This window comes from Mobula birostris, chromosome 6, assembly GCF_030028105.1.
Source record: "Mobula birostris isolate sMobBir1 chromosome 6, sMobBir1.hap1, whole genome shotgun sequence".
NCBI classification, from domain to species: domain Eukaryota; kingdom Metazoa; phylum Chordata; class Chondrichthyes; order Myliobatiformes; family Myliobatidae; genus Mobula; species Mobula birostris.
Genome location: NC_092375.1, coordinates 173,374,058 through 173,399,422, shown reverse-complemented (window position 1 = coordinate 173,399,422; position 25,365 = coordinate 173,374,058). Strand labels below are relative to the sequence as shown.

The following is a 25,365-nucleotide window of genomic DNA, read 5'->3' as shown; positions in this document are numbered from 1 at the left end:
CTTCTTAATTCCAGCAAGTACAGACGCAGAGCTATCAAATGTTCCTCGTATGATAACTGATTCATTCCTGGAACCTTGTGAACATCCTCTGAATCCTCTCCAATACCAGCACATCTTTTCTTAGATGAGGATCCCAAAACTGTTCACAATACTCAAGGTGAGGCCTCACCAGTACGTTATAAAGCCTCAGAATCACATCCCTGCTCTTTTATTCTAGACCTCTTGAAATGAATGCTAACATTGCATTTGCCTTCCTCACCACCAATTCAACCTGCAAGTTAACCTTTAGGATGTTCTGCACAAGGACTCCCAAGTCCCCCTGCATCCTAGAATTTTGGATTTTCTCCCTGTTTAGAAAATAGTCTGCACATTTATTTCTACTACCAAAGTGCATGACCATGCATTTTCCAACATTGTATTTCATTTGCCACTTTCTTGCCCATTCTCCTAATCTGTCTAAGTCCTTCTGAAAACCACCCGTTTCCTCAACACTACCTGTCTCTCCAGTCTTTATATCATCTGCAAACTTGGCAACAAAGCCATCTATTCCATCATCTAAATCATTTATATACAGCATAAAAAGAAGTGTACTCAATACCAACCCCTGCGGAACACCACTAGTCATTGGCAGCCAACCAGAAAAGGATCCTTTTAATCTCACTCACTGCCTCGTACCAATCAGCCAATGCTCTAACCATGCCAGTAACTAGAGGTTATAAAGACAACATTTAAAAGAACACTTGGACAGATACATAAATAGCAAAGGTTTAGATCAGGGGTTCCCTACCTTTTTTATGTCATGGACCAATATACCATTAAGCAAGGGATCCATGGACCCAGGTTGGGAACCCCTGACTTAGAGAGATATGAGCTAAATATGGGAAAATTGAACTAGCTGAGATGGGCTCAGCCCTTGAACAGAAAAGACTTCAAAAAATAATGAATATTGCCCAGTCCATCATGGACAAGGTCCTCCCTACAATTGAGCACATCTACATGGAGCGTTGTCAAATGAAAACAGCATCCATCATCAGGAACCCACACCACCCAAGTCATGCTTTCTTCTCGCCGCTGTCATCAGAAAGAAGATACTAGAGCCTCAGGACTCAGAGCGCCGGGTTCAGGAACAGTTATTACCCACCAACCATCATGCTCCTGTACCAGCAGGGATAACCTCACTCCACTTCACTCACCCCATCACTGAACTGTTTCCACAACCTATGGACTCATTTTCAAGGACTCATCATCTCATGGTCTCGATATTTATTGTTTATTTATTTATTATCATTACTTCTTTTTTTCCTTGTATTTGCACAGTTTGTTGTATTTTGCACATTAGTTTTTTTTTGGTCCACCCTGTTAGGTGCTGTCTTTCATTGATTCTGTTATGATTCTTGGGCTTAGTGTGTATGCCCACAAGAAAATGAATCTCAGGGTCATATATGGTGACATATATGTACTTTGAACTTTGAGCTAGTTATGTGTTAGAAATACTGAGCAAGTCAGACCATCTATGGAGAGATAAACAGAGTTGATATATTTGGTTGATGCTCTTCTTCAGAACAGAGTTATGGCAAAAGGAGGTTGCACAGTGATGAAAAGAATTACAAAGGTGGGCAGTCTGCAAGGAGGAATTCAAAGTTTTAGATATACATACAGAGAAATACATAACCAAGCAGAATGTAGCAAGCCTCGAGATATGTAAGGACTGTGTCTTACTCCTGTGGTTCATATCTCATTCCTAATCTTCACCCCCTACAGCTTTGGGCGTGGATGGAGGAACTTCAGAAGGAGCTACTGGAAGATGTTTGTGCTGACTCAGTGGATGCAGTACAGGACCTTATTAAACAATTTCAACAGCAGCAAACAGCAACACTTGAAGCAACCCTGAATGTCATAAAGGAAGGGGAGGACCTCATTCAGCAACTCAGGTGAGTGATGCAGACTAAGTTTTTAAAAAAATAAAATGAGGCACTACAGTTACTTTGAGCTGTGTTTATTTTAGATTATCGTCATGGCAAAAGGCACTTAGGCTTCACCATTCACTTGAACATGCATACTCCCATTTGAAATGTGATTGTATGCTTCCACTGTCTTTGGAGATACATGTTTTAAAATATTTTTATTTATCAGTAATGTTCATGACAATCCTAAATTTGTGTAAATTAAAGCTAAATCTTTTGATAATAACTCCAGAAAGGAAATCAAATGTCAGTTCATAGACAAGAGCATCTAACTTACTGCTTATTTTCAAGTAAAGCATTTCAATTTTCTTGTTTTCACGCTGTATGAACACTGAATGCACTCCATCAGCCCTTTTATGTTTTGTGCTTGCACAGTTCAGTACAGTTGAAAACTTGCAGCCACAGCTTTCTGCTTTTTCGATTGTTTTAATGTTAAACACTTGGTTTGCCGCAGGGACTCTGCAATCTCCAACAATAAAACGCCACACAATAGCTCCATCAGCCACATTGAGAGTGTTCTCCAGCAGCTTGATGAAGCCCAGGGACAGATGGAAGAGCTTTTCCATGAGCGAAAAATCAAGCTAGATATTTTCTTACAACTTCGAATTTTTGAGCAATATACAATTGAGGTAAGTTCTTGGTCCACATGGGAATATTGACCTTTAGTGAAGGGATGGAACAAACATGCCTTTTTCTTGTAAGATGATGCCTGTAAAATTGGGAATTCAATGGTGACGACATTCTAAGTTTAGGATTGAAATGGATTGAAATAAGAAACACAATAATGTTCAATGATTTCTTATTTCAGCTTATCTCTGGTTAATGTTATCACATCACATGATAGTTTGATAGTAAGACAAAGTAAACAACTTAATTAAAAAAATTGAGTTTCAGTTTTTCCAAGGAGATATGGCAAGATCTCAGATTTCATAAACTTGAATCAACCCATTCTGAAATATGTTTTTTTTAAATTCCACATATTTAAACTGGCATATAAAGAAAATCATCAGTAAAAATGGTGAGATTGAATATGCTAACCTGTGTCAGTAGGCAAACAAGGGCAAGGAATCCTGGTGGATTGTGCTGCCTACACACACAAAATGCTGGAGGAACTCCGCAGGCCAGGCAGCATCTAGGAAAAGAGAGTACAGTCGACATTTCGGGCCAAGACCAATCAGCAGGACTCTGCTAAAGGCCCAAAACGTCGATTGTACTCTTTTCCTAGATGCTGCCTGGCCTGCTGAATTTCTCCAGCATTTTGCGTGTATTGCTTAGATTTCCAGCATCTGCAGATTTTCTATTGTTTGTGATTTGATTTTGTTGCCACTCTCTTTCGAAGATGAATCAGGGTTCTGCTGCTGTGAGCAGAACTTTGAAGAACCACTGAGAATTGAAAAGGCAGAAAATGTATTCTATGGCACTTCAGTGACCATTGCCCAGGAGAGATCCGTAACACATCTACTTACTGAGCTGGCCGTCATTTGAAGGATAGCTCCCAGATTAGATTTGCAATAAGAGGTGTGTGAATCAAGATGGGAGATAAGCCAGTTTAGCTTTTACTTCTTAAATTTGTATCTGCAGATACAGCTGTCTACGACAGTGAGTGGCTACCACTTTGTCCTTATAGAGACAGGATTTCAATCTCCACATGGAGGACACTCTCCATTGTGTTATGTGGCACTAGCATACTTCTAAATGTGCTGAATTCAGATCAGATATGGCTACTCAAAACTGCAAATCCATGATGTGCGATCATTGATAGGAATTAGCAAAAATAATTAGGAATAAGTAGGTCATTTTTGGATTTCGAAATTGTGTTTAGTGGAACGCCATAGAGAGCATTGCTAGGTCCAAGCTGTTTTCTATAGGTACAGTATAAATCATTTAGATGAGTGGATATCTAAGATATCGAAGTTTACTAAAGAAACAGATTGTGTGCACTTTGAGGAGGATGCAGAGAAACTTTAGGGAAATATGGACAGGCTGAGTGAATGGGTGAGACACAGCAGATAGAATATACTGTGGAAAAATAAGGGATAATTTATGTTGGTAAAAAAATTTGAAAAGTTAAATATTTTTAAATGATGAGAGATTAAAAACTGTTATTGGTCAGAGGAACCTGTGTGTCCTTGCACACAAATCACTGAGAGTTGAAATGTAGATGATATTTCAGGGAGGTTTGTTAGTGCTATTGGGGAAGCTTTAAACTAGATTTGCAGGGGGATGGGAACCAGAGTGCCAGAGCTGACAGTGGGGCTGGGGTGAAAATAAATGATGTTAAAAGTTCAAGCAAATCCGCTAATAGAAAGGTTGTGAGTGGTGGTAAAAATCTTCTGAGGTGTATATATTTCAATGCTAGGAGTATTGCGGGGAAGGCGGATGAGTTGAGGGCATGGATTGACACGTGGAATTATGACCTTATAGCAATTAGTGAAACTTGGCTACAGGAGGGGCAGGACTGGCAGCTTAATATTCCAGGGTTCCGATGTTTCAGATGTGATCAAGGCAGAGGAATGAAAGGTGGGGGAGTAGCATTGCTTGTTAGGGAAAATATTACAGCAGTGCTCAGGCAGGACAGATTAGAGGGCTTGTCTACTGAGTCCTTTATGGGTGGAGCTGAGAAACAGGAAAGGTATGGCCACATTAGTGGAATTGTATTACAGACCACCCAATAGTCAAGGAGAATTGGAAGAGCAAATCTGCAGAGAGATAGCAGGCAACTGCAGGAAACATAAAGTTGTGGTGGTAGGGGATTTTAATTTTCCATATATTGATTGGGACTCCCATACTGTTAGGAGTCTAGATGGTTTAGAGTTTGTAAAATGTGTTCAGGAAAGTTTTCTATATCAATATATAGAGGGACCAACTAGAGGGGATGCAATATTGGATCTCCTGTTAGGAAAACGAGTTAGGACAAGTGACAGAAGTCTGTGTAGGGGAGCACTTTGGTTCCAGTGATAATAACACCATTAGTTTCAACTTGATCATGGACAAGGATAGATCTGGTCCTAGGGTTGAGGTTCTTAACTGGAAGAAGGCCAAATTTGAAGAAATGAGAAAGGATCTAAAAAGCGTGGATTGGGGCAGGTTGTTCTCTGGCAAGGATGTGATCGGTAGGTGGGAAGCCTTAAAAGGAGAAATTTTGAGAGTTCAGAATTTGTATGTTCCTGTCAGGATTAAAGGCAAAGTGAATAGGAATAAGGAACCTTAGTTCTCAAGGGATATTGCAACTCTGATAAAGAAGAAGAGGGAGTTTTATGACATGTATAGGAAGCAGGGAGTAAATAAGGTGCTTGAGGAGTATAAGAAGTGCAAGAAAGTACTTAAGAAAGAAATCAGGAGGGCTAAAAGAAGACATGAGGTTGCCTTGGCAGTCAAAGTGAAAGATAATCCAAAGAGCTTTTACAGATATATTAAGAGCAAAAGGATTGTAAGGGATAAAATTTGTCCTCTTGAAGATCAGAGTGGTCGGCTATGTGCAGAACCAAAGGAAATGGGGGAGATCTTAAATAGGTTTTTTGCGTCTGTATTTACTAAGGAAACTGGCATGAAGTCTATGGAATTAAGGGAAACAAATAGTGAGATCATGGAAACTGTACAGATCGAAAAGGAGGAGGTCCTTACTGTTTTGAGGAAAATTAAAGTGGATAAATCCCTGGGACCTGACAGGGTGTTCCGTCTGACCTTGAAGGAGACTAGTGTTGAAATTGCAGGGGCCCTGGCAGAAATATTTAAAATGTCGCTGTCTACAGGTGAGGTGCCGGAGGATTGGAGAGTGGCTCATGTTGTTCCGTTGTTTAAAAAAGGATCGAAAAGTAATCCGGGAAATTATAGGCCAGTAAGTTTAACGTCAGTAGTAGGTAAGTTATTGGAGGGAGTACTAAGAGACAGAATCTACAAGTGTTTGGCTAGACAGGGACTTATTAGGGAGAGTGAACATGGCTTTGTGCGTGGTAGGTCATGTTTGACCAATCTATTGGAGTTTTTCGAGGAGGTTACCAGGAAAGTGGATGAAGGGAAGGCAGTGGATATTGTCTACATGGACTTCAGTAAGGTGTTTGACAAGGTCCCACATGGGAGGTTAGTTAGGAAAATTCATTCGCTAGGTATACATGGAGAGGTGGTAAATTGGATTAGACATTGGCTCAATGGAAGAAGCCAAAGAGTGGTAGTAGAGAATTGCTTCTCCAAGTGGAGGCCTGTGACTAGTGGTGTGCCACAGGGATCAGTGCTGGGTCCGTTTTTATTTGTCATCTATATCAATGATCTGGATGATAATGTGGTAAATTGGATCAGCAAATTTGCTGATGATACAAAGATTGGAGGTGTAGTAGACAGTGAGGGAGGTTTTCAGAGCCTGCAGAGGGACTTGGACCAGCTGGAAAAATGGGCTGAAAAATGGCAGATGGAGTTTAATACAGACAAGTGTGAGGTATTGCACGTTGGAAGGACAAACCAAGGTAGAACATACAGGGTTAATGGTAAGGCACTGAGGAGTGCAGTGGAACAGAGGGATCTGGGAATACAGATACAAAATTCCCTAAAAGTAGCATCACAGGTAGATAGGGTCGTAAAGAGAGCTTTTGGTACATTGGCCTTTATTAATCGAAGTATTGAGTATAAGAGCTGGAATGTTATGATGAGGTTGTATAAGGCATTGGTGAGGCCGAATCTGGAGTATTGTGTTCAGTTTTGGTCTCCAAATTACAGGAAGGATATAAATAAGGTTGAAAGAGTGCAGAGAAGGTTTACAAGGATGTTGCCGGGACTTGAGAAACTCAGTTACAGAGAAAGGTTGAATAGGTTAGGACTTTATTCCCTGGAGCGTAGAAGAATGAGGGGAGATTTGATAGAGGTATATAAAATTATGATGTGTATAGATAGAGTGAATGCAAGCAGGCTTTTTCCACTGAGGTAAGGGGACAAAAAAACCAGAGGACATGGGTTAAGGATGAGGGGGGAAAAGTTTAAAGGGAACATTAGTGGGGGCTTCTTCACACAGAGAGTGGTGGGAGTATGGAATGAGCTGCCAGACGAGGTGGTACATGTGGGTTCTTTTTTAACATTTAGGAATAAATTGGACAGATACATGGATGGGAAGTGTATGGAGGGATATGGTCCGTGTGCAGGTCAGTGGGACTAGGCAGAAAATGGTTCGGCACAGCCAAGAAGGGCCAAAAGGCCTGTTTCTGTGCTGTAGTTTCTATGGTTTCTATGGTAAACAGTTAGGAATGCAACTGATAATTTTGTTTGTAGGCAATGTCTTGATCCAATGCCCAATGAGACCAATCTGGGATTGTGTATATAGGTCTCAACTTCCTAGCTAAGGAAGAACACACTTACAAAAGAGGAAGTGCAGCAAAAACTCACCAGACCAATGTTGAAATAGCAGATCCTATATTTTCTTACAAAACAATATAAGAAATAGGAGCAGGAGTAGGCCATCTGGCCCATCGAGCCTGCTCCATCATTCAGTATCATGGCTGATCTGGCCATGGATTCATCTACACCTACCTGCCTTTTCCCCATAACATTTAATTCCCCTACTACGTAAAACTATGCAAAGTGTTCCTGAGTTTAGAAAAATGAAAAATGTTCTCGTTGATGGCACAATTCTGCCAAGGCTTGGCAAGACAGATGCAGCATTGATGTTTCTCATAGCTGGGGTGTCTGGAACAAATGTTATAGTCTCAAAGCTGCTTATTCGGGACTGAGATGAGAAGTAATTTCTTTGCACACTGGGGATTGAGTCAAAGTGGCTATGGACACCTCTTCAGTAAATTTAAGTTAGTGATCTATAGATTGTTAAGGGAATCAAGGGATATTGAAATGGTACGGGAAAGTGACATTGAATTGAAAGATAAGCCTTTCATCAAGGCCCTCCATTAGTTGGGGTTAAACATGGAAGGTTCGTCCTAGCTGTCTACGTTCAGTCGATACACAAGCTCTTATGAAAACCGGGGCAGTACAATATGGAGCATTCAGCAGGCTCCCCCTTCTACGCAGCTAATGAATCAAGAAGAACAGCAAGAGACTGATCCATTTGGCACCAGCACCGCAAGAGTTGCCAGTCAGCATTGAATTCAATGCAGGACTGCCTTAAGGATTCCAACTCCAGATTTTTCTCAGGGTTTATCCCAAAAACCACAAGGTGTACCCAAAACAAGGAGGTTTGAGATCAGAGTTTTCCTTCTCCTGGATGAGCTGCCAAACCAGGCTAACAAGCCCCTTTTACCCAAAAGCCAATTAACGAATGGCAAAGCATGTACAAGGGACCTAATAGGCCACCTCTGCTTTTGTCTCCTATATTCATAATTATGTTCGGACATTCACAATGAACTGTAGGATCTTTAACAATATTGTAAAAGAGAGAAACATGGGTGTACAAGTTCACAGATTCCTGAAGTTCCCAGCACGGGCAGACAAAGTACTAAATAAGGCATGTGGGATATTTGCTTTCATTGACAGAAGCATTCAATGTCAGAACAAGAATGCTATAGTACAAACAGTTATACCACAGCTGAATAACCATGTGGTGCTATTCAGCTCATCAAATCTGCTCTGCTATTCCATTATATTGGATTTATTATCCCTCTCAACCCCATTCTCCTGCCTTCTCCCCATAACCTTTGATACTCTGACCAGTCAAGAACCTATCAACCTCTGCTTTAAATATATCCAGTGGCTTGCCCTCCACAGCTGTCTGTGGCAATGAATTTCACAGATTCACCACCTTCTGGCAGAAGTAATTCTTCCTCGTCCCGCTTCCAACTGGATGTCCCTCTGTTCTGAGGCTGTGCCCTCTGGCTATAGACTCTCCCACTATAGGAAACATCCTCTCCACATTCACTCTATCTAGGCCCTTCAATATTCAATTGGTTTCAATGAGATATCCTCCCCCATCCTCCCCCACCATTCTTCTAAATTCCTGTAAGTACAAGCCCAGAGCAATCAAACCCTCCTCATACCATGTGTTAACCCTTGCATTCTCTGTACTGTCTCCAATTCCAGCACATCCATTTTAGATAAGAGGCCTAACACTGCTCACAATACCAACTGCCCCATCCATAGCCCTATCACTCCAGTTCCCATCCTCCCGCCAAACTAGTTTAAACACTCTCCAACAGCTCTAGCAAACCTGCCCACATATTGGTGCCGCTCAAGTTCAGCTGTAACAGGTCATACCTTCCTCAGATGTAATTATGATTGTTCAGAAATCTAAAACACTGAACCCTGCTCCAATTCTTCGACAAGCATTCATGAGCCTATTGTTGCCTTCTCTAGAATGTGGCACTGGCAACAATCCAGAGATTGTTGAGGTCCTTGAGGTCCTGTTTTTCAGCTTTCTACTCTATATTCTCGCTTCAGGACCTCATCCTTTTTCCTACCTATGTCATTGGTACCAATATGTACCACAACTTCAGGCTGTTCCCACTCATGCTTTGGACTGCTGTGGACCTGATCCGAGACATCCCTAAGCCAGGCACTTGGGAAGCAATATACCATCCGGACGTCTTTTTCATGTCACAGAGTCTCCTGTCTGGTCCTCTAACTATGGAATCCCCTATCACTACTGCAGTCCCCTTCTCTTCTATTTCCCTCCTCAGCCCCAGAGCCGGACTCGGTCACTACGGCTTCCCCCTTCTTAGGTCATCCACCCCAACAGTATCCAAAGCGATATACTTATTATTGAGGGGAATGACACTGGTTTCCTGTTCCCTTTGCCTCTGTCGACCATCACCCAGCTTCCTGTCTCCTGTAACTTAGAAATAATTACCTCCCTGTACTTCTATCTTTCATCTCCTGATTCTCCCGTATGAGCCAAGGGTCATGCAACTGTAGCTCCAGTTCATAGCCTCTAAGGAATTACAGCTCGATGCACTTCGTGCAGATGTAGTTATCAAGAAGACTCGAGATCTCCCAGGGTTCTCACATCTCAAGAAGAACACTTTACAAACCCTGGATTTATTCTCAACACACTAGTTATGTGTTGATAGACAAAGAAAGAGATAAAAACTAGAAATTTACTTGTAGCTGCCACCTTTTCTTGCCTAAGTCTGTTGAGCCAAACCATCCCTCTCTAACCCTGGCCCACACACATAATGGCTACGCCACTTACACCTCCCCTTTGCCATGTTACAAAAAACCCTAGTAATCTCCCGCTCTGCAGCCAAACCCAAAGGGCTCAGCTTACTTTTAGAAATTGGCAAGTAAACTCCACAAGGAACTGTCTCCAACTCTCTCTGCAATCTGTATTGAACGTATGTTAACATAACCGAACAGCAATCTCACAACACTGGTTCTTGAGCACGACCTGCTGTCTCTTTTAACTTTGAATCTAATTAGGATTTTCTTGTAAGTGTTTACCTTATATAGTATAAGTGTTCAACTGCTTAAACTTACAAAGAAGGAAAACTTCATTCAATAGGAAACTATTTACTTTTATGAATTTTGCAGAAAATTTAGGTCTTTAATGACCATCTTCAGAATAATGCAAATTATTCTTACAAACTTTATCACTTGTCTATTTTTGTGATACATCATCAGGTAACAGGAGAGTTAGATGCCTGGAATGAAGATCTTCTCCGGCAAATGAATGACTTTAATACAGAAGACCTAACTTTAGCTGAACAGCGGCTGCAACGACACACAGAACGGAAGCTGGCCATGAACAATATGACATTTGATGTAATTCAGCAGGGCCAAGATTTACATCAATACATTATGGAAGTGCAAGCATCAGGTACTGCAGAAGAGTTTCACTGTTTAAGTCTTTTTTTTACAATGGGTATCACAAAATGAGTAAATGTGATTCATTCCACAGCATTATTCAACAAGAGCATTGAACAGTACAGTATAGGCCCTTCGGCCCATACTAAGACCATAAGACCGTAAGGTATAGGAACAGAAGTAGGCCATTCAGCCCATCGAGTCTGCTCTGGCATTCAATCATGCATTGATCCAATTCTTCCAGTTATCCCCACTCCCTTAGTTTCTCCCCACACCCTTTGATGCCCTGGCTAATCAAGAATCTATCTGTCTCTGCCTTAAATACACCCAATGACTTGGCCTCCACACCCGCTCATGGCAACAAATTCCACAGATTTACCACCCTCTGACTAAACTAATTTCTCCGCATCTCAGTTCTAAAAGGGTGTCCTTCAATCCTGAAGTCGTACCCTCTTGTCCTAGACTCCCATACCATGGGAAATAACTTTGCCATATCTAATCTGTTCAGGCCTTTTAACATTCAGAATGTTTCAGTGAGATCCCCCTCATTCTCCTGAACTCCAGGGAATACAGCCCAAGAGCTGCCAGATGTTCCTCATATGGTAACCCTTTCAGAATCTTTTCTGAACCCTCTCCAATGTCAGTATATCCTTTCTAAAATAAGGAGCCCAAAACTGCACACAATACTCCAAGGGTAGTCTCACGCGTGCCTTATAGAGCCTCAACATCACATCCCTGCTCTTACATTCCATACTTTAGAAATGAATGGCAACATTGCATTTGCCTTCTTCACAACCGACTCAACCTGGAGATTAACCTTTAGGGTATCTTGCACAAGGACTCCCAAGTCTCTTTGCACTTCTGCGTTTTGAATTCTCTCCCCATCTAAATAATAGTCTGCCCGTTTATTTCTTCCACCAAAGTACATGACCACACACTTCCCAACATTGTATTTCATTTGCCCCTTCTTTGCCCATTCTCCTAAACTTTGCAGTCTGTCTGTTTCCTCAACACTACCTGCTCCTCCACCTATCTTTGTATCACCGGTAAACTAAATCCATTAATACAGTAGTCCAAATCATTGACATACATCGTTAAAAGCAGCAGTCCCAACACCGACCCCTGTGGAACCCCACTGGTAACCGGCAGCCAGCCAAAATAGGATCCCTTTATTCCCACTGTCTGTTTTCTGCCAACCAGCCAATGCTCCATCCATGCAAGTAACTTCCCTGTAATTCCATGGACCCTTATCTTGCTAAGCAGCCTCATGTGCGACACCTTGTCAAAGGCCTTCTGAAAATCCAAGTACACCACGTCTACTGCAACTGTTTTGTCTACCCTGCTTGTAATTATCTCAAAGAATTGCAGTACGTTTGTCAGGTGGGATTTTCCTTTCAGGAAACCATGCTGGCTTTGGCCTATCTTGTCATGTGCCTCCAGTTACTCCATAATCTCATCCCTAACAATCGATTCCAACAACTTCCCAACCACTGATGTCAGGCTAACAGGTCTATAGTTTCCTTCCTGCTGCCTCCCACCCTTCTTAAATAGCGGTGTAACATTTGCAACTTTCTAGTCATCCGGTACGATGCCAGAATCTATCGATTCTTGAAAGATCATAATTAATGCCTCCGCAATCTCTCCAGCTACTTCCTTCAGAACCCGAGGGTGCATTCCTTCGGGTCCAGGAGATTTATCCACCCTCAGATCATTAAGCTTCCTGAGCACCTTCTCAGTCACAGTTTTCACTGCACAAACTTCACTTCCCTGCCACTCTTGAATATCCGATATACTGCAGACATCTTCCACTGTGAAGACTGATGTAAAATTCGCATTCAGTTCCTCTGCCATTTCTGCATCTCTCATTACAATATCTCCAGCATCATTTTGTATGATGTTGTGCTATTCTTTTAAACTACTCCAAGATCAATCTAACCCATACAGCCTTCCAGTTTTCTTTCATCCACGTGCCTATCTAGGAGCCTTCTAAATGTTCCTAATGTACCTGTTTCTACCAGCACCCCAGGCAGTGCAATCCACACACCTACCACTCTCTTTGTAAAACAACCTACCTCTGATTCCCCCTATGCTTTCTTCCAATCACCTTAAAATTATGCCCTCTCATATTAGCAATTAACACTCTGGGAAAGAAGTGCTGGCTCCACTCTCTCTCTCTGTGCCTCTTATCATCTTGTACAGCTTTAGCAAATCACCTCTCACTTTTCTTCACTCCAAAGAGAAAAACTCTTTGCTCACTCAATGTTTCCTCATAAAACATGTTCTTTAATCCAGGTAACGTCCTGGTAAATCTCCTCTGCCACCCTCTCTCAAGCTTCCACATTCCTGACTAGAACTGAACATACTGCTTCAAGTGTGGTCTAACCAGAGTCTTACAGAGCTGCAACAATACCTCATGGCTCTTGAACTCGATCCCCCAGATAATGAAATTCAGGATCGACAGATGTATCCATATAAAAGTAACCTGACTTTCCGAATACTCTGAAAGGTTTACGTGACATACTTTGCAACAAACCCCTTGGGTTCAGAAAAAATTTATGCTCCAAGTTCAAGTCTAGAGTTTGTCTAATTGACAAATTAGTAAATTGGTTTATTATTGTCACCTGTACTCAGGCATAGTGAAAATGCAGGTCAATTCATTGCAGCAGCGCATTGAGCTAGTACAAGGTTAATCACTAACAGAGTGCAGAACAGTGCCCAGTCCTCAATATCTTTCCCTGTATTTCACTTCATTGAGTAGTTTACACCAGTGGCCCCCAACCACCAGGCCGCGAGGAAATGATATGATTTGGTGATATGCACCTTTCCTCATTCCCTGTCACGCACTGTTGAACTTGAACGCATGTGTCATCCATGTTAGCGCGGGAAGAAGATCATCTCCTCGAGCTTGCAAATGACTGCGGGCTGAAAAGTATGTTTGACATAACATCTCTGCTGGCATTCTGGATCAAAGTCAAGGCCAAATATCCTGAGATAGCCACAAAAGCACTGAAAATGTTGCTTCCATTTCCAACATATCTCTGTAATGAATGCAACGAAAACTAAATTGCAGAATAGACTGGACATAAGGAAACCCCTTCGAGTATCGCTGTCTCCCATCATCCCTCGATGGTCCCGTCTTGTTGCAGGGAAACAAACCCGGGGCTCCCACTGATACAGCGATATTGGTGTGTTGCAATGATTTTATATGTTCATACAGGGAAAATATGTGCTGTGTGTTTAATATCCAAACGTTACTTAAAATGTTATGGTGCTATTGACTTATAATTGACTTATCACTATATTCGTGTGAGGAAAATATTCGCTGTGTGTTTAATATTAAATTCATTAGATAAACCCTTTTAGAAACGAACTTGAGTGTATTAGCCACTTATAAGTGACTTATAGTTGACTTATCACCTACATTCCGGTCATGATTAACACCTCCCCCCCCAGGGTTGCCAGCCGTCCAGTATTAGCTGGGACATCCCGTATATTGGGCTAAATTGGCTTGTCCCATTCGGGACCGCCCGTGTCCCATATTTCCCCCGCTAAGGTAGAGCATTCCTATGAAACCTTTTGTGCCGAAATTGCGTAAAGCGAAGAAGCGATTACCATTAATTCGAATGGGAAAAAATTTTGAGCGTTCCCAGACCCAAAAAATAACCTACCAAATCATACCAAATAACACAAAACCTAAAATAACACTAACATATAGTAAAAGCAGAAATGATATGATAAATACACAGCCTATATAAAGTAGAAATAATGTATGTACAATGTAGTTTCACTGAACAGAATTGCCAAAAACGATTTGTAGAAAAAAATCGGCACGTGCACGCATGCGCACACAGGGGCCCGCTCAAGGCTTCATGGTCATGGTAGTCTTTCTCGGGGCAAACACAAGTGTCCTGTATTTGACTGCTACTCTTGTTCATTGGCAACCCTAACACCACCCCCCCACCCCTGGTCGGCCGGTCCGCAAGAATATTGTCAATATTAAACTGATCCGTGGTGCAAAAAAGGTTGGGGACCCCTGGTTTACACCCTCCGTCCTGCACCCCATCCCTCCTCCCTTAATTATCATGTCGTTACAGTTAGCTTTGTAACTTCTGAATGGGAAACCGGAGTTTTGGAAAATTGATATCAAAACCTGAACTTGAATCCCACCTTAGCAGCTGGGAAACTTACCAGATTATCATTAAATTACAGAAGGGGATGATTGAAAAAAACTATATACAAAGTACTTGAATATAGTAAGTATGAAAGGATTAGTCTATTGATTTGGCAGGAACAAAAAAATTTAGAAAACCTCGCTAATAGATGTGTGGCACGTCAGGACTGCAGAAGCAACACCCCAGGCATGGACATGGCTTGTAAGACTATGCCAGAAAATCCATAACAATTAGCATGGAAAAGGAGCGGTATTGATGGGCACTTGAAAGAACATACCAGGAAAGCAAATGAGATATATAGAATATGTAACAAAGAAGTTAAGATTACTTTAGCCATACAAAGACTTTTTAGTCGTATTCAAATAAATAACCTGCATTGATTCCTGAAGAACAAAAGAATAAAACAAAATGTTGCTTCTCCTGATCACCTAGCTTCAAATCGAGAAGCAGAAAGGTCAGCTTAAAGGAAGCAGTGAAGAAGCACTTTCTCACATTTGATCTTTTAGTATTTTCCCTAAGCTGCTGGACAGGACCACACTGAGCAGGATGTACTAATGAAATGTTAATGAATGGAGGAGCATTCAGCAAAGGAGTGAAAGTGGAGAAACAAGTGATGCAAAATACAACCAAACAAGCTGCTTTTAAAGATTTGGCCTGAGAGATCTGGGGTATTGAGAAGTCCGTGCAGGTTGAAGACGAAGAAGTAGTTTTATGGAGAGATGAAAGAGTGTTTCGGCTATACTAACCACTCAATATGAGCAAACCATGCTCAAAGAAAACTGCAATAGTAACAATGACTGTATTGTATGTGTTTCTGTGAGGCTATTGTTCAAGTGGTATCGACAACTCATCTTTCTAAGGAGGGAAAAGTTGAGACCAAGGTCATTAAGTCACGGGATGGGTCATATTTTTAATTTACCTGTTAACATAAGTAGCAGCAGCACTGAAGACGTCACAAAACGTGGGGAAACTGTTGACTGTTAAAGTTGTAACATTTCGAAATACTGTATGCTAAACTAGTTTTTTCATGTGGGAATACAGGGTACTGTAGGCAAAATTGTTTGTGAAGAATGATTGTAAGATTGATACTCTATTAAGGATTGTCCCGTGTGACCGGTCTCTGGCCGTAAAAAATGTTTACAGAAATGTTTGTGTTTTTCATGTTTCGCATTTGTAAGTTTGTACATTCTGTAATGGACTCCATTAAGAGCTGAGAACCCAGTGAGTGCACATACTGGGTATTTTGTACTGTGATTGTGGTGGAACTGCTGAGTTGTCTAGCATTGAAAATGGATGAGTTTGCACATCATACTTGCTATGGGGTATGGTGTTGCAGCTTGTGTGCTGAATTGGAGCATTTACATATCCTTTGAAAAAATCATTTGATTTTAGAAAACAGATTTAAAATAAAATAATGAAACACTATCCATGCTACATGAACACCAAGTATTTCAGAGATCTTTCGTCACTTCCATGGTCATAATGTATGTCAACATTAAATAGTAACAGTCAGTAAAGGGTGCCTGAGCCTTAAAATTAATTAATACTGTGCTTGAATACCATTATGCCTATCTAGGACAGAAGGATTTAGGACCTTGGTGGATAGGCTAATCAGGTGTAGAGTACAATTAATTTGAAAAGGATCTAGTGCTTTCTTGGTATATGACAATGAATAAACTCTTCTTGGGCTTCTAGACGGGTACAGGTATTGATAATAACCAATATTTTGATAACAAACTCCGCCACCTTCACCAGGAATCCCTGAAGGGATCTGTTATAACTGATACCTGTACCCAGCTGGAAGCCTGAGAAGAGTTTATCCCTCCAATTAATTAAATTGCCTCCCTCTGGAAGGATATCTCCAATTATGAAAAAGGGAATAGTTACATTCCGACTGGAATGATGTCCTATATTTATGAAAATGAAGTTTTTGTCACAATGGTGCACTGGCAATGTCGGAACCCAAGTACCAAGGGAAGACAGACTCCGATGTAGAGATAGTGATGACAGTTTATTCATAATAATTCCAAAACAGTGTCAGTGACTCAGCCTATTGCCACCACGAGAAGTGACGTTCTCAAAACCATGACCCCACAATTAGCGCTAATTGGGCATCTGTGTAAATAATGCATGTAACATGGAATCCCGAGCCTATCAAAATAAACTTAACAAGCTTATACAGAAAATACCAGGAGACCGCATTATAAAGAGATAGTCACTCAAGAAAAACACAAGGCAAACTCTAAATGCTTACTGAATCTCATTAAACAACAATTAACCAATTCAAGTGGTCCAAAATCCTTGGAGTTTGATGTTCTCCGGCACCCCTACAGGCCCAAAGAGCTCATTACAGTTTTATTTGTGACTTCTTTTCTCGAGGGATTATTATCCACTACTAGGTGGGCTTGAGAACAGGAAGTGACCCTTCAATCTGACAGGTCTGAGAGGAGGGAAATTCTGTTGCAGTAACTATTGCTTCTTTTCGATGTAACGGAAATAAAGTGAATTCAGATCCTGAGAGGTAGTAGAAGGGCACAATTTGTAAATAAGCAATGAAATGTGTTTGTTTTAATCAGGAATTGAACTGGCATGCGATAAAGATATGGACCTAGGAACACAAGTTCAGGAACTGCTGGAATTCCTTCATGAAAAGCAGCAAGAGCTTGAGCTGAATGCTGATCAGACCCAGAAGCGCCTGGAGCAATGCTTACAACTCCGTCATCTGCAGGCGGAGGTTAAACAAGTAAGTGAAGAGTGATTTCTTAGGCTGAAGTTACTCTGAAGTGTTTCTACCATTTTAGCTTTAAGCTTGAGGTGAGGCACATCAGTGAGCGAAATGGCACTGCTATTAGAGCTGCAGTCTCATGGCTGCAATGACCAGGTTCCAACCTCCGGTCAATTTTCGTGGAGTTTGGATGTTTTCCCTTTGGCTGTATGTAAAACAGGAGTGCCCAGATCACCTGATAATTTCTATTTTCAATCTCTGTCTAACACCATGGTACCAATGCCACAAGGAGATTCCAGAGAGTGTAAAGAAACATCAATATGCTGGCTATTATCATTTTGAAGGACTCTCATATAAACTGCAAGACAATTAGAAGTTTCCCCATCCTGCTTTATTTTTAGATTAGTGCTGGGTTTACATCAATAACAGATCCATTTCAATCATCCAAGATGTGACAGGATAGTACAGTGAGGACATAATGATTTTCCTTTTTCTTTTTCAAGTATGATATTTTCTAAAACAAATTCTATTAAACATCAAAATGAATAATTATATTTGCATGAATTGGAATTGGTTTATTATTATCTCATGGACTGAGATACAGTGAAAAGCTTGTCTTGCATACTTTTCACACAAATCAAATCATTACATGGTGCATTGAGGTAGAACAAGCTAAAGCAATAGCAGAACGCAGAATAAAGTGCAACAGCTACAGAGAAACTGCAATACAAGTAGACAATAAGGAGCAAGATCATAAAGTGTAGATTGTGAGATCAAGAAATGTATGGTCATGCATTTTCGTAGAAGCAATAAAGGCATGGACTATTTTCTAAACGGAGCACATTCAGAAATCAGATAAGCAAAGGGGCGTGGGAGCTCCAGTGCAGGATTCCCTAAAGGTTAACTTGCAGGTTGAGTCAGTAGTAAGGACAGCAAATAAAAGGTTAACATTCATTTTGAAAGAACTAGATTGCTAAAGAAAGGATGTAATACTGAAGCTTTATAAGACACTGCTCAGACCTTATTTGGAGTATTGTCAGCAGTTTTGGCCCCGTATCTAAGAAAAGAAGTACTTGCATTGGCTAGGATCCAGAGGAGATTCATGAGAATGATGTTCGAAATGTAAGGGCAAACCTATCAGGAGCATCTACTGGCTCTGAGCCTGTATTCAATCGAGTTTAGAAGAATGAGGGGGAGATCTGAATGAATCCTATTGAACATTGAAAGACCAAGACAGAGTAGGAGTAGAGAGGGTGTTTCCTGTAGTGCGAGAGCCTAGGACTCGAGAGCACAGCTCTTGCTCCTAATGTATTTATAAAACGCCTTGGGATTTTCTTATCAAGGACTATTCATGGGGTCTCCCAGTTGTCCTAATTCACTTTATAATCAAAGTTTAAAAGTTAAAAACAAAATTTATAATTAGTTTACATATATATCACCACATGCAACCCTGAGATTCCTTTTCCTGCGGGCATACTTGGAAATCTATAGAATAGTGACTGTAACAGGATTAATGGAAGATCAACTATAGTGCAGAAGACAACAAACTGTGCAAATGCAAGTACAAATAAATAGAAATAAATAACAAGAACTTGAGATTATGAGAGAAAGAGTCCTTGAAATTGAGATCAATGTTTGTGGGAATATTTCAATGATTGGGCAAGTGCAGTTGAGTGTAGTTATCCCCTTTTGTTCAGAACCTGTTGGTTGAGGGGTTGTCACTGTTCTTGAACCTGGTGGTGCGATTCCTGAGGCACCTGTACCTTCAACCACGGCAGCAAGAAGAGGGCATGGCCTGGGTGGTGGGGATCTTTGATGGTGGATGCTGCTTCCTTATGACAGTGTTTCAGATAGGTGCACTCAATGATTGGGAGGGCATTACTCATGATGTACTGAGCCAAAGCCACTACCTTTTATAGGACTTTCCACTCAAAAGCATTGGTGTTCCCATACCAGGCCATAATGCAGCCAGTCAATACATTTACCACTACACGTCTATAGAAGTTTGTCAAGGCTTTTTATGTCATGCTGAATCTCCAAAGGAAGTAGAGGGGCTGTTGTGCTTCCTTTGCAATTACATTTATGTGATGGATGAGTCCAGTAGGGTAGAATCTGTCCTTGAGCGCCATGGTATGTGCTTTCAGTCTTTTGTTTGTTCTGCCTGACTGGAAAAGGGGAAGAGAGAATGTGCAAGGTGGGTGGGTTTCTTGATAATGGTGGCTGATTTACTGAGGCATCAAGAAGTATAGACTTTGTCCATGAGGGACAGCTGTTGTCTGTGATGTGCTGAGTTGTGTTCACACTATCCGCTGTTTCCTGTAGTCTTGGGCAGAGCAGTTGCCATACCACACCGTGATCCATCCAGATAGGATGCCCTCTGTGATGCATTGGTAAAAGTTGGTAAAGGTCAATGGGGACATGACTAATTTCTTTAGGCTTCTGAGGAAATAGGGGTGTTCGTGAGCTTTCATGGTGCAGTGCAGTGCACAGAACAGGGTGCAATCTGAGAATAATTACGTGATGAAGAACTTTAAGTCATATGATATATGACTTAAAAGAGGATGAGTTGCTGCATTATTCATGCAGTATCACAATCTAATTATATCTCAGATTGATTCGCAATCAGTGAATTATGTTTTGAGTAAGGAAACACAAATGATGAATGTGATGCATAACCAACTATCTTGTTTGTGATGCTAATTGAGAGAAGATTACAAAGAACATAGTGTTCTATCTCTTTTAAACTTTTCCCATCTCTTTTTAACTCTTGTCCTCTACTGCTCTGGATTCTTGGCCAAGAAAACAGCAGACTGATTTCATCTGAACAAACAGACAAAACCTTAATTTAACATTAGCTAGCAAGACAAAACATAGCAATACACTTGGTACTGTGCAAAAATACAAACTTAGATTATAAATTGAACTGCAGACTTCTAATCTGGTGATTGAATCAAGCATTAAAAGTTTGGATCCTATTTGTATAGACATTTCAATCCTATGATTGGCTCAGACAAATTATCCTTGTCTACAGCAATAATCTAAAACAAATTATGTATAGATAATGGATGACCCACAAAACATTGATTAGTCTGTTTGTTGGAGCCATGTATCAATTTTCCATATGCACTGTAATACGTTTTGCTCGTTTATTATGGGAGTTGGTCACGTGGGTGGGGGCATGGTAAAAGCAATGAATTTTTTGGTTACATATTCATCCTTTTGTCTTTAGTTCAATTTGAGCTGGGGAGTGAGGCAGGTGATAATCGCTTTTGTTGACCACTTTGCTTAAATAGCTTAATTACGTTGAAGAAAGCTTAAGTACATTTATTAAACCAAGAGTGTTTATTTTGTTATATTGCTAGTTCTAGCTTCATTTGATTTATCTTCAAGATTTTTTGTTGTTTTGTTAGTTTCTCAATAAAGGATCAAATATATTTCTCTGAATTTGAAGCTTTATTTTGGATTGAACTGGAAGGCGCAATTTACGGGATTAACACCGCACTCCCCCCCCACCCCGAGCTTCATTTCCAAGCAGTCTTAGATCAAGCAGCAGCTACACTGTTCTTCCTTAAATCTACCATATGTTAATTTGCATTAATAGTTCAGTGAAATACAGCTTTTTTCAGAAAATTAAAGATTTTTAACTTGAACTTGGAATTGGTTTATTATTGTCACATGTCCCAGGGTATGGTTATGCACTTTGGCAGAAAAAATAAACGGGCAGACTATTATTTAAATGGGGAAAGAATTCAAAGTTCTGAGATGCAACAGGACTTGGGAGTCCTCGTACAGGATACCCTTAAAGTTAACCTCCAGGTTGAGTCAGTAGTGAAGAAGACGAATGCAATGTTGGCATTCATTTCTAGAGGAATAGCGTATAGGAGCAGGGATGTGATGTTGAGGCTCTATAAGGCGCTGGTGAGACCTCACTTGGAGTACTGTGGGCAGTTTTGGTCTCCTTATTTAAGAAAGGATGTGCTGACGTTGGAGAGGGTACAGAGAAGATTCACTAGAATGATTCCAGGAATGAGAGGGTTAACATATGAGGAACGTTTGTCCGCTCTTGGACTGTATTCCTTGGAGTTTAGAAGAATGAGGGGAGACCTCATAGAAACATTTCGAATGTTAAAAGGCATGGACAGTGTGGATGTGGCAAAGTTGTTTCCCATGATGGGGGAGTCTAGTACGAGAGGGCATGACTTAAGGATTGAAGGGCGCCCATTCAGAACAGAAATGCGAAGAAATTTTTTTAGTCAGAGGGTGGTGAATCTATGGAATTTGTTGCCACGGGCAGCAGTGGAGGCCAAGTCATTGGGTGTATTTAAGGCAGAGATTGATAGGTGTCTGAGTAGCCAGGGCATCAAAGGTTATGGTGAGAAGGCTGGGGAGTGGGACTAAATGGGAGAATGGATCAGCTCATGATAAAATGGCGGAGCAGACTGGATGGGCCGAATGGCTTACTTCTGCTCCTTTATCTTATGGTCTTATGGTACAGTTTTAAGCTTGCCTTGTGTACTATTCATACAGATCAAATCATTACTTAGTGCATTGAGGTAGAACAGGTATTGACTACCTCAAGTACAGAATGGAGAATAAGTTGCAACAGCTACATAGAAAGTGCGGTGCAGGTGGACAATAAGGTGCAAGATCATTATGAGGGGGACTGTGAGGACAAGAGTCTATTTTATTGTACTAGGGGCCTATAAGGTAGTCTTATAACAATAGGATAGAAGTTGTCCTTGAACCTCATGTTTCATGCTTTCAGCCTTTTGTGTCTTCTGCATAATGGGAGAGGGGAGAAGAGAGAATATATGGGGCGGAATGGGAATTTGATTGCGTTGGCTACTTACTGATGCAGTGAGTAGTATAGACAGAGTCCGTTGAAGGGAGGCTAGTGTCGTGACGTGCTGAGCTGTGCCCACAGCTCTCTGCAGTTTCTGGAGGTCACGTGCAGAGCAGTTGCCTGTACACACTGTGATGGATCTAGATAGGATGCTTTCTCTGTACATCAGTAAAAACTGGTGGGAGTTGATGGAGAGATGCCAAATTTCTTTAGCCCCCTGAAGAATTAGAGGGTTTGGAGAGCTTTCTTGGTCATGACATCTACATGGATGAACTAGAGCAAACAAAATGTTCACTGAAGCTCTCAACCTCAGCACCAGTCATGAAGACAGGAGCATCTGCACTGCACCTGCTTCCTGAAGCCAATGACCAGCACTTTCAATTTGCTGCTTTTGAAGGAAGGGTTGTTGACATGACACCATGTCACTAATCTCTCTATCTCCTTCCTGTATTTTGTCTCATTGTTATTTGAGACATGGCCACATAGTTGTGAGTGTACAGAGAGTAGAATAGTAAGCTGAGGATGCAAGCATTTTAAGCACCACTGTTTAAAATAGTCATGGTGGAAACATTGCTGGCTATCCTTACCGATTGTGGTCTGTTGATCAGGAAATTGTGAGTCTAGTTGCAGAGGGAGGCGTTGACTCCCATGGTGAAAAATTAGGTGATGGGTTTGCTTGGAAATATAGTAATGAAAGTAGAGCTGTAGTCAGTAAACAATGGTCTGACATAAGTGTCTTCATTGTCCAGATGCTCCAGAGATGGGTGTACGCTGAGGGAGATGATGTCCGCTGTATTCCTTTTTCAGCAGCAGGCGTATTGCAATGGATTGACATTTTCTAGGAGGCTCAACTTATGATGGTGGATGCCTGAGCCACTAGGCAAAGGTCATTAAGGCATGTTATCTTGTTTTTCTTAGACTGTGAAGATAGTGGTCATCTTAAAGCACATGGGAACCATAAACTGAAGCAGGGAGAGGTTAAAAATGTCTGCAATTAACCCTACAGTTTTTCATGATCTTTGTCAGAAACTCTCATTTACCAACCCATAAACAAGTTTTTTTTTTACTTGCTTCAAAAGGGTAACAACAATGGTTCATCTTGGAAAAAAATTCCCCAACTAATTTTACTCACATATTAGATACACCTGCTTTGTGTTGAACATCAACAATCCAGGTTAAATATAAAACACAAATGATAAATAAAACACAGATGAGGGGGTGGGGTGGCTCTGTTGGTGAGGAATGATATTCAGTCACTTGCGAGGGGGGACATAGAATCAGGAGACGTAGAGTCAGTATGGATAGAACTGAGAAATTCTAAGGGTAGAAAGACCCTAATGAGAGTTATCTACAGGCCCCCAAACAGTAGTCTGGATGTAGGGTGTAAGTTGAATCAAGAGTTAAAATGTTGCAAAGGTAATGCTACAGTTGTTATGGGGGACTTCAACATACAGGTAGACTGGAGGAATCAGGTTGGTACTGGACCCCAAGAAAGGGAGTTTGTGGAGTCCCTTCGAGATGGATTCTTAGAACAGCTTGTACTGGAGCCTACCAGAGAGAACGCAATTCTAGATTTAGTGTTGTGCAATGAACCGGATTTGATCAGGGACCTCGAGGTAAAGGAGCCATTAGGAGGTAGTGACCATAATATGATAAGTTTTAATCTACAATTTGAGAGGGAGAAGGGAAACTCGGAAGTGTCAGTATTACAGTTGAACAAAGGGAACTATGGGGCTATGAGGGAGAAGCTGGCCGAAGTTCAATGGAACAATACCCTAGCAGGGATGACAGTGGAACAGCAATGGCAAGTGTTTCTGGGAATAATGCAGAAAGTGCAGGATCAGTTTGTTCCAAAGAGGAAGAAAGATCCTAAGGGGAGTAAGGGGAGGCCGTGGCTGACAAAGGAAGTATTGGACAGTATAAAAATAAAAGAGAAGAAGTATAACATAGCGAAGATGAGTGGGAAGCCGGAGGATTGGGAAACTTCTAAAGAGCAACAGAAGGTAACTAAAGAGGCAATACATGGAGAAAAAATGAGGTACGAAGGTAAACTAGCCAAGAATATAAAGGAGGATAGTAAAAGCTTCTTTAGGTATGTGAAAAGGAAAAAAATAGTTAAGACCAAAATTGGGCCCTTGAAGACAGAAGCGGGTGAATTTATTATGGGGAACAAGGAAATGGCAGACGAGTTGAACAGGTACTTTGGATCTGTCTTCACTAGGGAAGACACAAACAATCTCCCAGATGTAATAGTGGCCAAAGGACCTAGGGTAATGGATGAACTGAAGGAAATTTATATTAGGCAGGAAATGGTGTTGGATAGGCTGTTGGGTCTGAAGGCTGATAAGTCCCTGGGACCTGATGGTCTGCATCCCAGGGTACTTAAGGAGGTGGCTTTAGAAATCGTGGACGCATTGGTAATCATTTTCCAATGTTCTATAGATTCAGGATCAGTTTCTGTGGATTGGAGGCTGGCTAATGTTGTCCCTCTCTTCAAGAAGGGAGGAAGAGAGAAAACAGGGAATTATAGACCGGTTAGCCTGACGTCGGTGGTGGGAAAGATGCCCAATTATAAAAGATGAAATTACGACACATCTGGATAGCAGTAACAGGATCGGTCCGAGTCAGCATGGATTTACGAAGGGGAAATCGTGCTTGACTAATCTTCTGGAATTTTTTGAGGGTGTAACTATGAAAATGGACAAGGAAGAGCCAGTGGATGTAGTGTACCTGGACTTTCAGAAAGCCTTTGATAAGGTCCCACGTAGGAGATTAGTGGGCAAAATTAGGGCACATGGTATTGGGGGCAGAGTACTGACATGGATTGAAAATTGGCTGGCTGACAGAAAACAAAGAGTAGCGATTAACAGGTCCCTTTCGGAATGGCAGGGGGTGACCAGTGGGGTACCGCAGGGTTCAGTGCTGGGACCG

The 25,365-nt window shown here is 41.3% G+C and overlaps 1 protein-coding gene across 1 annotated transcript in view; it reads left to right on the top strand.

The window, feature by feature from the left end:
- kalrna (kalirin RhoGEF kinase a) overlaps positions 1-25,365 on the top strand; it is a 734,185-nt gene that overhangs the window by 397,026 nt on the left and 311,794 nt on the right. Inside the window, exons 12-15 of the mRNA XM_072261937.1 lie at positions 1,762-1,931; positions 2,419-2,593; positions 10,512-10,707; positions 17,443-17,609. Of these exons, the coding sequence (XP_072118038.1) occupies positions 1,762-1,931; positions 2,419-2,593; positions 10,512-10,707; positions 17,443-17,609 (708 nt within the window). The remainder of the gene's footprint in view (positions 1-1,761; positions 1,932-2,418; positions 2,594-10,511; positions 10,708-17,442; positions 17,610-25,365) is intronic.